The sequence below is a fragment of the Diadema antillarum genome, unplaced genomic scaffold (assembly GCF_040938485.1).
Source record: "Diadema antillarum isolate AM-2024a unplaced genomic scaffold, OU_Dant_1.0 seq00000415_RagTag, whole genome shotgun sequence".
Lineage (NCBI taxonomy): Eukaryota > Metazoa > Echinodermata > Echinoidea > Diadematoida > Diadematidae > Diadema > Diadema antillarum.
Window position 1 is genome coordinate 264,197 of NW_027271401.1, and position 12,474 is coordinate 276,670.

At 39.7% G+C, this 12,474-nt stretch overlaps 1 protein-coding gene across 1 annotated transcript; it reads left to right on the forward strand.

Moving 5' to 3' along the window:
- Positions 1–1,347: 1,347 nt before the first annotated feature.
- On the forward strand, positions 1,348–11,522 carry LOC139732364 (centriolar satellite-associated tubulin polyglutamylase complex regulator 1-like). The gene is made up of 7 exons (XM_071643230.1): positions 1,348–1,483; positions 4,904–5,006; positions 5,482–5,612; positions 6,314–6,484; positions 8,896–9,106; positions 10,096–10,269; positions 11,385–11,522. The coding sequence occupies exons 1-7, from the start codon at positions 1,411–1,413 to the stop codon at positions 11,434–11,436; spliced, it is 915 nt and encodes a 304-aa protein (XP_071499331.1). The 5' UTR covers positions 1,348–1,410; the 3' UTR covers positions 11,437–11,522.
- The last annotated feature ends 952 nt before the right edge of the window (positions 11,523–12,474 follow it).

The following is a 12,474-nucleotide window of genomic DNA, read 5'->3' on the forward strand; positions in this document are numbered from 1 at the left end:
TGATACTTCTGCATGATATAAGAAGGTCCTATACATCTGAAACCTTAACCCTATTAAGCCCAAGCTATTTTGACCCCTCGCAGGCCCAAGGGGGGGCACATTGTGCCCCCCCTATATAACTTTTTTATTATTTGATGTATCATCGTCATATTTGGCACGTGGGTAGAGTAACTCATACTCTACATGACGGTACATTTGAATTTTCACAAGGTCACCCATGGAGGGCGCTATTTACAAAAATATAAAGAAATACATAGTAAATATGCTAAAAACGTGATTTTTTGGTATAATTTCTTTATCCCCATTATATATGTCTTATTATAGACCAATCATTTTCATATTTGCCACAAATGATAAGCAAGTACAATTTTATCATTTGCTATGTTTGAAATTTCTCAAGGTCACCACATGGGGGCGCTATTCATATCAACATAGTGATACATTATGAAACCTTAGATGAAATGTTTGGGATGGGTACACGTACAGTTATGACATTTCATATTTGCATAATAGTGGAATTTTGAGATTACAAATTGAAAATTTGACAAACTAATGATATTAGAGGCATAACTTGGGTGAAGGAATCAAAATAACTCAAAATATAAGGGCAATCAGTAGAAAATATTATTGTTTTCAATTATCTCTATTATATCTATTGTTTCATGCCTTTGTCACATAAAAACAAAGGAAATAATAAGAAAAACTTTCCAGGACCATGATTACTTCAAATGTTGCTTCTTCAACAAATTTCAGCCAAGAAACACCCATTTCATACACTGTAATGCTGTTAAATGAAATGGGAACAGAAAAAAGATGCAAAATCTGACTGACATGGTTGTCAGTTTATGGTTGCCATGGCAACCAGCAACATCAAATGTAGCTAAATTATATATCAAAATGTTCGCAATAAGATTTTAGGAAAAGTCACCAAATTTGGTTGAAATCGAATTAAGGATGAAGGAGTGGCAAACGAAAATCTGGTAGGGGGGGCACAATGTGCCCCCCCTTGGGCTTTATAGGGTTAATCCATGCCCCGTAAAAAGAAGAAAATGAAAGGGAGGCAGAATTTTGTCTATTAACGGCCAAGACTATAGTGATACGCTCCGGACGATCCAGCGGCTTGCATCCTAAAATGGCCGCCGTTGGACTAAATTAATTGCGTACTACGCCCGTTTACGTGTAAAATCAGGAGAGTGTTCCCTCTTGGCGCACTGCGTGCGTCTATAGCGCTTTACATGGTCCACACCAGTGGTCCACACGCTTTGAATATTTTGCACATCTGATCATTGCACACGCAAGTACGGTATACGTACGTACGTACCACGAACACACATCACAGTTGAGAAGCGTTAAAATTGATGAACCACGTTTCAGTACAGGTAGCCTAAACAAGCTTCAATAATTTCAAGAATGAGCGATCACAGCAGGCAACTAAGACACAGTATGCTTGAGAGATTTTCTCTTTCACCTGAAGAGTATCTGGGTGAGTGTTCATGCATTACCATTCAATAATGTGATATTTTTCTTCTTGAAATGTTGCGGCGGCGGTACGCAACGCGACGATGTGTAGGGTGCCTACGGGTTGCTAGAGACGCCGGACGGGCAAGTTTCCCGAGCCCTGGCCTGGCCTGGCTCGCGCCATTCAGTATCATAAACAAGCAAAACATGTGTACGCGCTTAGCTTGTGCCCTAAAACGCGCTCTTGCTGCTACGACGCACGATCGTCTGCAAATCCGCAGGCGCAAGCCGGCCACATAACTTTTGATGTCTTAAAATAAATGTGTGGGCTCACCATACATAGACTCTATAGAATCTTTGTCCCAACGTCAGATAAGAAGCAGCCAGTCAGCCATGACTATGACTGTAAGTGTATGAGAATCGAGGAGACAGATACAAAGTCAATACCCCATACAATTGTACAATCGGTCCACCCACTTGCTAGTAAATCTCCCAGATACAGGGCTGAAATGCTTCATTCCTTTTCATGGAGATGGTCACCTTCGGTCCTTCCTTCCCCACCCCTAAACTTCACAGTGCCGTGGGCGACTAACTGTTAGTGTTACTGTTATATCTAACGCTTAATGGTTAGACCTAAGTTAGGCCTAGATACTCAGACGCAGAGCTCTAGATTTTGTTGGGTTACTATATTCTATAAGTTCTAGTTTAGTACATGTATTATTATTGTGATTCCGTGGACTAGAATTCTGCAATTCTGTTTGGGCTGTGCTATCTAACATGTTGATAGTATTATCGACTGAGTCGACCAACTTCATAAATTCAATGACAGTGCAGCCATCAAATGAAGCAAATTTTGCTGGATGAAATATTTTAGTAATCTTCCAGCATGTGTTCTAACAGTTACAAGACAACACTCCAACACCGGAACACAGTCAGTGACAGTACTAAGTAGGGCATCTCATCTTTTAAACATCAAGACCTAACTGTTAGGCCTATATGTTTATTGTTAGAGCTGGGCCTACTGCAGGATACTTGTTTGGTTGTGCTCAAAGTTTGCAATTTCATCTTTTCATGATTATCAATAAATTGTAACTCGTTAGATTTTATACTGCTAACTGTGTTAGGGTCTAGAATTCTATGTGTAACTGTAAGGCAAAGTTAAAAAAAAGATCTCTAGTCTAACTGATCTCCATGCACTTCTCTTTTTTTTTCTTTTTGAGACCGCTTGGGTAATATTTTTTTTCTTCTAGAAAGATCTACTAGGAAAATTGGAAAAACTGAAAGCACTCCCTCCCCAAGGCCAAATAGAGGTTAGAGTTTCTACCACATTTGTCCAACAGTGTTTTTTTTTTATGCCTCCGCCACGAAGTGGTGCCGGAGGCATTATGTTTTCGGGTTGTCCGTCCGTCCGTCCTTCCGTCCGTCCGTCCGTCCGTCTTTCCGTCCGTCCGTAATGAATTTTGTGGACAAGGTAACTATCAAAAGCTGTTGAGGTATCCTAATGAAACTTGGCATGTATGTGTATTAGGGGGTGAAGTTGTGCCTATCAACTTTTGGGTGCACGTGCTCAAGGTCAAAGGTCAAAAGGTCAAGGTCAAATACATAAAATTTCACTATTTCCACCATATCTATGCAATGCCTGAAGATATTTTCTTGAAACTTAGTGTATACATGTATTACCCAATTTAGATTCTCTGGTGAAAGTTTGGGTCATGAGGTCAAAGGTCAAAGGTCAAAAGGTCGAGTAAAAGTATTAAAACTTCTTTTTTTTCTCTGTAAATTGGAAAATTGTTCAAGGTATCTTCATGGAACATAGTATATACATGTACTGACTGGCAGTGATTATCTAGAGAATGTAGGGTTCATGGGGTCAAAGGTCAAGTGCAACACTTCAAAATTTTACTATTTCCCTCATGTTCATGCAATGCCAGCAGGATTAGTATTCTTTTTTTTACACTTGGTGTATGCATGTGTAACCTAATAGAAATTCTCTGATGAGTTTTTTTTCTTTTTCTTTTTTTATTGCCTCAAAGGTCAAAAGGTCAAAGATCAAGTGAAAGTGCTGAACTAACTTTTTCCTCCATATCTCAGAAGTGGCTCAATTTATCGTGAAACTTACTGCATATCTATGCATGTTCTTCCTGAAAGTGATTATCTTATGAATTTTAGGGTCAAAGGCCAGATGAACATGGTAACAAATACTATTCAGTACAGAAATTGCACTTTTTCTCCATACCGGTACCATGAAAATTACTCATTGCATTAAATGTATGAATGGGTCAAAGTCAAGTTAAAGTCCTTAAATCCCCAAATACATGCTCTCCTATTCATCCAATTAAACCAAGGTCAAGGAAGGTGAACATTCAACACATTTGTGACAAACTTGTCATTTCAATATTTTGCCAGTTTTGTGAAAATGTAATCACACATTGTCCACATGAACTATCTAGACCTGTTAGGAGAATCATGCATTATGGCGGAGGCATACCAGTCGCCATAGCGACATTTCTAGTTTAATTTATTTTTTCAAAATCATTTTCCCCAGAGGAAAAGATCATATATTACATGATATGTGTAGGAAGAAATATCTGTAGACGAGTATTAGAATCCATGTTATCCTCCGTCATCGACATTTCCGTCAGTAGGGACCCCCCCCCCCTTTTTTTGAGCTGTTGACCATTTTGAAAAAGGGTTGGGGGTTGGCTGTTTGTTTAAAAAAAAAAAATGTGTCAAGCGGTCATTTCTAAAAAGAAAGAAAAAAGGGCCACCTCCTTCCTTTTAATCTGCAGAGGTAGGATGCTATTTCAAAACGTTTTTTTTTTTTTTTTTTTGCTTTATTTTTTGTCTAGTGTGACAAATGCTGACTGTTGCACATGGATTTTACTTGTAATTTATTTCTTTACATTTCTATTTCTAAATACGATTCTTTTTTTTTCTGGAACTTAAAGACAGAGAAACAAAAAATATGATAAGAATTTTCTTTACAGCATTCAGAAGAAATTTCCATGTGATTATGACTGTTGTAATGTAAAAACTGGTATTTTCACAAATTTAGTGAATCATGATTTGGCCATGAATTTAACAACATGCAAAATTATGGCAAACGGACAGGCGTTAGCGCATTAACAATAGCCTTGAAGCCAAAATTTTGTGTAAACAACATCTTGCATAAATGTCTGTGACCTCATTTGGGAAAATATCTGTGGTCCTACATGAAAATAACAGCTTTTATATCAATCGGTAACAGATAGTAAGATTAGATTGTTTTAGAAAGTTAAAGTGCAAAGGAGGGAGAAAGAGAAGAAGAATCAGGACAAAGGAGTGGGAGAAGAAGAAGGAGGAAATTAAAATGTAAAGAGAGGATGAAAAGCAGCCCTTGTACTGATGTTCTACAGATATTGATAATATCTATTTTAAAACTTTTTTTGTTAACTCCATTCACCAGAGCGCCACCACGTGTTGACCTATTTGGAAGATGCCGTGACCCAGCTGCTGGAATTCAAGGAAGACCAGCCAAAAGTTGATCCAGCAATATTCCTGCAGGAATAGTGAGTTCATCTCCTCACTTTTAAGATGCTACATTAATATGGTAATTTTCTGAAAATCCTGAAGAAAATTGGCTGGCTGTGATTCTCAAACACTGGGAGGAGGTTGAATATGCTAATCTTGTTTGAAGCTTGCTATAGATTTAAAATGCGCTTTTTGAATATGAGAAACATACAAACTGTTGATTCAATGTTGATTGCCTTTCTGTAATTCGCTATGCGAACGTGCATCATTTTTTTTTTGTCTTAAATCTAGTATTGCTTTTAACATCCTCATGTTCATAAGATCTGTGTACTCACAACATCAGAGTTTAAACGTCACATCAAATTTAATTTTATGTGGTGCTACTGAAAGATAAATCTTCTTTAGTACGTCAGACATGAGACTAAATGACTTTATAAAGACTCCTGACTCGTATATCTTTGTCATATCATGAACTTACCACCCATTTTTTCCTTTCATTTGAATCATTACCAGCTTTACCAGTATTCTTAATGGCAGCCATGTCTTGTACCGAGAGTATGATTACATCAGGTCGACGCCGCACAACCGCGCCTCGTTTGTCCGGCTCTTTTGGCGTTGCTTCAGCTACATAGGCAAACAAGGAGGTAGGTATTCCTTTGTGTGTGTGTTTGGGGATGTCATCATTCTGATTAATGATTGAGAGATTAATTTGATTTTAGCAGGAAGGATTGAGATATACTGTAAAACGAGGAATATTTGTGTGCATTTTGATTTCGTGAATTTCGCGAGAGCCAAGATTCGCTGAATTAAAATGCATGCAAAAGTTCTTGTTTTTTAATACACAATATGCATTGAATGTTAGAGGCAACTCGCGAAAATTTCACACCGTGAAAAAGGCCGTTGGCTCCAATTTGCAAAAAATGTCACGCCGCGAAAATATTGTGTTTTACAGTATGGGAATTTGCAAAACACAAAACACAGTAATGGTATTGGTTAAAACGAAATGTAACTTGAGTATTAAATGTTCGGTAATTGTAAAGATGGGCCCTTAGGGAGCTTTGTGCTAACGCTGAAGAAGCTACACGCTGTTAGTATCCTAGGTAAGTATTATTTTCAATAAATCTTAACTCGTTCCATAATGAATTCTGAAAATCCCCACAGACTTGATACACAGGTCACAAGTTTCCTGTAGGAATAGGGTGAATTGCTGCCAAAAACTCCCTGAAGCCAGTGTCAATAGAATGAAATATTTACATTCAAGCCCTCATCCTTGTCCAGGGATTGACCTGTGATACATTATAAATGCTGGGGTCATTTTTGCCTGTCCCATTGTCCACTCAAACAGACCTGCTAACGGTCAGGGAGTACCACTCTCTCCTCAACCTGCTCTGTCCGGACTTTCCTCTGGAGCCGGTCCACCGGACGGCCCGCATCATCTTCTTGGAGGATGCCATGGACTCATTGACCTCCTTCGCCGACTTCCTCTTTGCGTTTCAGCTGCAGTTCTATTACGAGGGTAAGATCTCACTGGAAGCAGAAGGCTAGATGTTGAATCAATTGGAACATACTAACCCTGTTGAAGAAGTTTGCATTAATATTTAACAAAGTAAGATGTGATTTGGGATTCAATTGTGTAACAATACAGTTCACAAACTCAGAGAAATTTCATGATGAATTGTGTTGCATTATTTCAATTTCATCGTTTTTTTCTCTACTTTTGCTTTATTCTGTTTTGAAATGGCAAAATGATCACCCTAATTGTAGTCTTACAGCAAATACAATGTTGTATGTTTCATGTTCGATAAGATTGTTTTGTTAGACATGTATCGTTCTAGTACAGGTCTTTCCTTTCTGCACTAGTAGGGCTCTTCTTTTTTTCCAATTCTATTGCATTGATTGTCAATTCAATTATCATAATGTGGTATGTAATAGAATAGACCACAATATCACATTGTGCAGTAATTTTTGCAGTGGGAAGTGAATTTAAGTTTCTTGAGCTGTCAAACTTTAATACTGCAGGCATTCACAAAGTTGTGCATTACAACATTAGCCCTGTCTTGTCATGACGGCTTAAAATCAAATAATATTTTGTTGTCATTGTGTGGAACAGCTCCCCCCCTCCAGTACAATTGTAGACTAGTTCATTTGGCAGCAACCACACCTTGCAGACTCATGTCAAAATATTATATATTTAGATAAACACGCTGGCCCGAATTCACAAAGGTGGTACAAATGAAACCATGGTTTAAACCATGGACAAAAACCATGGAGCGCCAAGTGTCGCATGGAATATTTGATTGTAAAATCATTCATTTCGTCGACGAAATGACCAATTTCGTAACGAAATATTTTGTGAGATGCTTGGCACTCCATGGTTTTTATGCCTCCGCCACGAAGTGGTGCCGGAGGCATTATGTTTTCGGGTTGTCCGTCCGTCCGTCCGTCCGTCCGTCCGTCCTTCCGTCCGTCCGTCCGTCCTTCCGTCCGTCCGTCCGTCTTTCCGTCCGTCCGTAATGAATTTTGTGGACAAGGTAACTATCAAAAGCTGTTGAGGTATCCTAATGAAACTTGGCATGTATGTGTATTAGGGGGTGAAGTTGTGCCTATCAACTTTTGGGTGCACGTGCTCAAGGTCAAAGGTCAAAAGGTCAAGGTCAAATACATAAAATTTCACTATTTCCACCATATCTATGCAATGCCTGAAGATATTTTCTTGTAACTTAGTGTATGCATGTATTACCCAATTTAGATTCTCTGGTGAAAGTTTGGGTCATGAGGTCAAAGGTCAAAGGTCAAAAGGTCGAGTAAAAGTATTAAAACTTCTTTTTTTTCTCTGTAAATTGGAAAATTGTTCAAGGTATCTTCATGGAACATAGTATATATACATGTACTGACTGGCAGTGATTATCTAGAGAATGTAGGGTTCATGGGTCAAAGGTCAGGGGTCAAAGGTCAAGTGCAACACTTCAAAATTTTACTATTTCCCTCATGTTCATGCAATGCCAGCAGGATTAGTATTTTTTTTTTTACACTTGGTGTATGCATGTGTAACCTAATAGAAATTCTCTGGAGAGTTTTTTTTTCTTTTTCTTTTTTATTGCCTCAAAGGTCAAAAGGTCAAAGATCAAGTGAAAGTGCTGAACTAACTTTTTCCTCCATATCTCAGAAGTGGCTCAATTTATCGGGAAACTTACTGCATATCTATGCATGTTCTACCTGAAAGTCATTATCTTATGAATTTTAGGGTCAAAGGCCAGATGAACATGGTAACAATTTACTATTCAGTACAGAAATTGCACTTTTTCTCCATACCGGTACCATGAAAATTACTCAATGCATAAATGTATGAATGGGTCAAAGTCAAGTTAAAGTCCTTAAATCCCCAAATACATGCTCTCCTATTCATCCAATTAAACCAAGGTCAAGGAAGGTGAACATTCAACACATTTGTGACAAACTTGTCATTTCAATATTTTGCCAGTTTTGTGAAAATGTAATCACACATTGTCCACATGTACTATCTAGACCTATTAGGAGAATCATGCATTATGGCGGAGGCATAACAGTCGCCATAGCGACATTTCTAGTTGTTCATGGTTTAAACCATGATTTCATTTGTACCACCTTCGTGAATTCGGGCCGCTATGTTTGAATGGCATAAGAATGTGCAAATATCCAAATTTGATATTGACATGCAACACGTTGCATACTCAACCCTTTCTGTGCCAAGGACCTTCAACAGTGTGTATGAAGCTATGGAATTTTCTATGTCAGTTGACACTCAAAGTTCACAAGGGGTTAAACTTTAACCTGTTGAGGACGGACTGATTTGCTACAACATGCATTTCCCATAGACACCTACCCGAGTATACTCGGGACTCATCCTCAACAGGTTAATGCCTCATTGCTCACTGCTTGTCCTACCAGAGTTTTTGCAGCGATGCCTTGACATCTATGAGCGGCAGATCTCCGCAGCCCAGAGTCCGCGTGAGGCGGTCTACATCCCGAGTGAGACGTCGCCGCGGCAACAGCAGAAGAAGCCCCCGCAGGCGGCGGCCGACCACCCTCCCCCTGATAGTGTGGACACGAGACACTTCCTGGACGCTATCGCCAAGGAGTGCCAGAGGGCCAAGTACAGGTAGGGGGTCAAAGTTCAAGGAGCAGTGGACGGTTAACAGACTAGGGTCTATATACATGTACACTAGTTCAGTGCCGTATATATAGAGAGTCTGGCCATCTCGTAAATTGGATGCCATGTCGTTGCCCAGCGTATTACGCGGTACAGGATTAGCGTGTACGCTCGGACGTAATAGTGAAAACCTACCAAATAAGGTGTAGTGAACAATTGACACTGCATATGAGCGCACTTTGGTAACGACATGGCTCCGCAAAGATCATGGGATCACTTTTGACCAGTCACAGGCTTCAAAACTCATAAGCCGAAAACCGAGTTGGCCAAACTCTCTTTATATATGGCACTGCACTAGTTAACCCATTGAGGAGAAACTGATTTTACTATAACATGCATTTCCCATAGACACCTGCCCGAGTATACTTGGAACTTGTCTTCAACGGGTTTAATTAAGGTGGAATGCCATTTGTGTTATATGTCACTTGAAAAGTGGTCAATTAAAGAGTGCATGTGCCTCTTTCCCAGTTGGGCAGATTCTTCAAAAATAGGAGAGTTATTCAACAGGCTAGTCAATAAACTATGAAATATCACCAGTTTAACAACATAAAAATGTACATAATAGTGCGAGGGTGTATTACACCCTCGCACTATTATGTACATTATTCAAGTGCAGCACTTGAAATGTTCCTCCCTCGAGAAAAGATCAACCAGTACAGTGGAACCTCTGCATGAAGAGGTCAGATATAACAAAACCCTCTTTATAACAAGGTGATTTTTCAGGTCCAATTCTGTACATTTCTCTGTGTCTTTGTACCCTGATAAAGTGAGAAATCTGATGCAACATGGTAAATGTCATGGTTTGTAAGTCTTTGTCCACGGTTCCTTTGTACTGTATATTGCATTCAATTTGTGTAATGTATGGTGCAATAGAACTCGTTTGGTGAGTGATTTCAGGAGTGGTTAGTGATGTAGCTTTGGCTCTCTCTTCCTCTCAGCTACCCTGCTATCTCCGCACTCGGCGTGCCTCTGGATGGATGCATGAGGACCTCCTTCTACGGCTTCCTCGTGGCGCTGTCGAAAAGCGAGGCGATCAATGGGGGCATTGGGATGCTTCCCTCCAAGTCCAGTCTTTACGATGACGAAGCCGGCTCCTCACCAGCTGGAGAGAGGTAAAGCCAATCTAATTATGGCACAACTGATGATGACAATGATTATTACGATAATGGTAACTATAGAAACGCTCTGAGAGCTCAGAACTCTGCCAAGCAGCTCATTTCCACCGCTGTTCTTGTTCTTCCATAGAGATCAGTGATTTCCATTCATACGTTTCTATGCATGCATGCTGAAAATCGCCCAATTTCCTAATATAGAAGCCTTTTGTTACTTAGTCAAGTTCCAGCTGCGCGGCACGCTTCACCCTAGCAGAAACTAGAGCATGCCTTTTAGTGCATGTATGCAAACCTCAAAAAATGTGCAGCTTGAACTCCCAAGTTTATTGACCCTACCTTCCAAAATATAGAAAATCCTTCAGAAAATCCATAGAAGTTCCTGCACCGCTACCAAATTTAATCATTTGTTCCTTTTGTCATTCTCAGCCTTTCCTGTAAGTTTCATTCAAATCCGTTCTCAGCTTTTTGAGTTATTTTGCACAGAGAGAAACAAACACACCAACCAACAAACAAACAAACCAATGCCGATGAAAACATAACCTCCTCCCTTGGCGGAGGTAATGATGAGGATAATGATAATGAAAAGGATGATGATGTTAGCAGTGAGGATGGTGATAATTGCTTACCAGCGCACCAAAGAATTTCGGATGCTCATTTATTTGCTGATGCAATGGAGCGATGTATGTACATAAGACAAAAACCTACTTTTGATAGCATGGGGAAAGTTTTGCAGCTTTGCTCTCTGAAGTTGAGTAGGTTAGGAATTTGACAGGGGATCTGATTACAGTGGAAACTCATTATAAAGACGTTGGATATAACAGAACGATCTTTTGACATGGATGGTTATGCTGGTCCCAACTCAGTATATTTCTTTGTTCTTGTACCCTAATATAGTTTAACCTGACATGCGAACTAGATAATTGTGACAGTTTTCTTAGTTACTCCTTTAAGCAAGCTTTTTCCCTGTACTTAAGTTCAGATGTATTGTATTACACCATAAACTCCTCAGTCAACATGAATGTAAGTCTGAGACTGAGAACCAGTAATGATGTGCCTCATAGTTTGTTGGCAGTTGTCATTTAATTCTTTCTCCTCATCCATTACTGATTATCAAGGAAAGGGAAGCGGGTCCCCTCTCTGAAGCCTTCGACATCAGCAGCAAGTTGAACTTGGACGGCAGATGAGGAAGTTGAACATGCTGTTTGAGATGGGAGAACTCCTCTAGTCAGATATCAAGCAACCTCATGAAGTGCCACTGCTTTGAGCCCTTCTGTGGCAAGTGCGTTCACACTAGGCCTTCTCGGGGAGTCTGCACAAACTACACATTTTCTGTCTACTACGGCATTTCTTCGTCAGCAAAACAGGGTAACAAGTAAGGGAGGTAAACATGCTACGTGAGATGGAGATATCCCACAGATTAAGGACTATCTGTAGGAAGTACGGATGCTTAAAGATTTTCAACAGCAACTGCGTTCACACCGGGCACTTTCTAGGTATCCATGCTTCCAAGGTATGGCATTCTTCAAGCAGCAGAAGAGGACGACAGATGAGGAAGCTGAACATGCTGATAGATGTGGAGAAGCTTCCTATGATGATGAGGAGTGCCATTGCTCTGAGACCTTCTACAACATATGGTGTGATTGTGTGTGGACTCGACTGGCTCGCATATCAGCACATGGACACTGAACTTCATAGTGTTGCTCATCAGTCAAACCAGCTGATGATGAGATTAAGTTACAAGTACAAAGTGTGCAGGTGAGGTAAAGGAATTCTTAGTGATTGAAGGTGATTCCACGTAAATACTACTCCTTTTAGCCTAAGTGTGCATATAATCGTGTGCACATGCCTTACCACGTTGAAACAGGAGTGTGATATAAAAACAAAGGGCAGGAAAAGGTCCGGGAGCCGTTTGTAATGACAAACAGTCTTAGAAGATTGTGCTTTCATACTTTTTTGCACCGATCATATTCATTTAAGTAACAGTTGCTAAGCATGAAGGGAAAAGGTGTACAGCCTACCGATATGGACCACAGCATGACCAACATTGTTACCACTGTCATCATGGTAAACATAATAATAATGATCATCACCAGCAACAATAAGGTGATTAAACGAAGTTGAATACTTGGCTGAATTGCCTTTTTTTTCCCCCAAGTATTTTATTTTAGTAAAAATCTTTGTGAGGTGTTTTGAGCCACAAAAAGA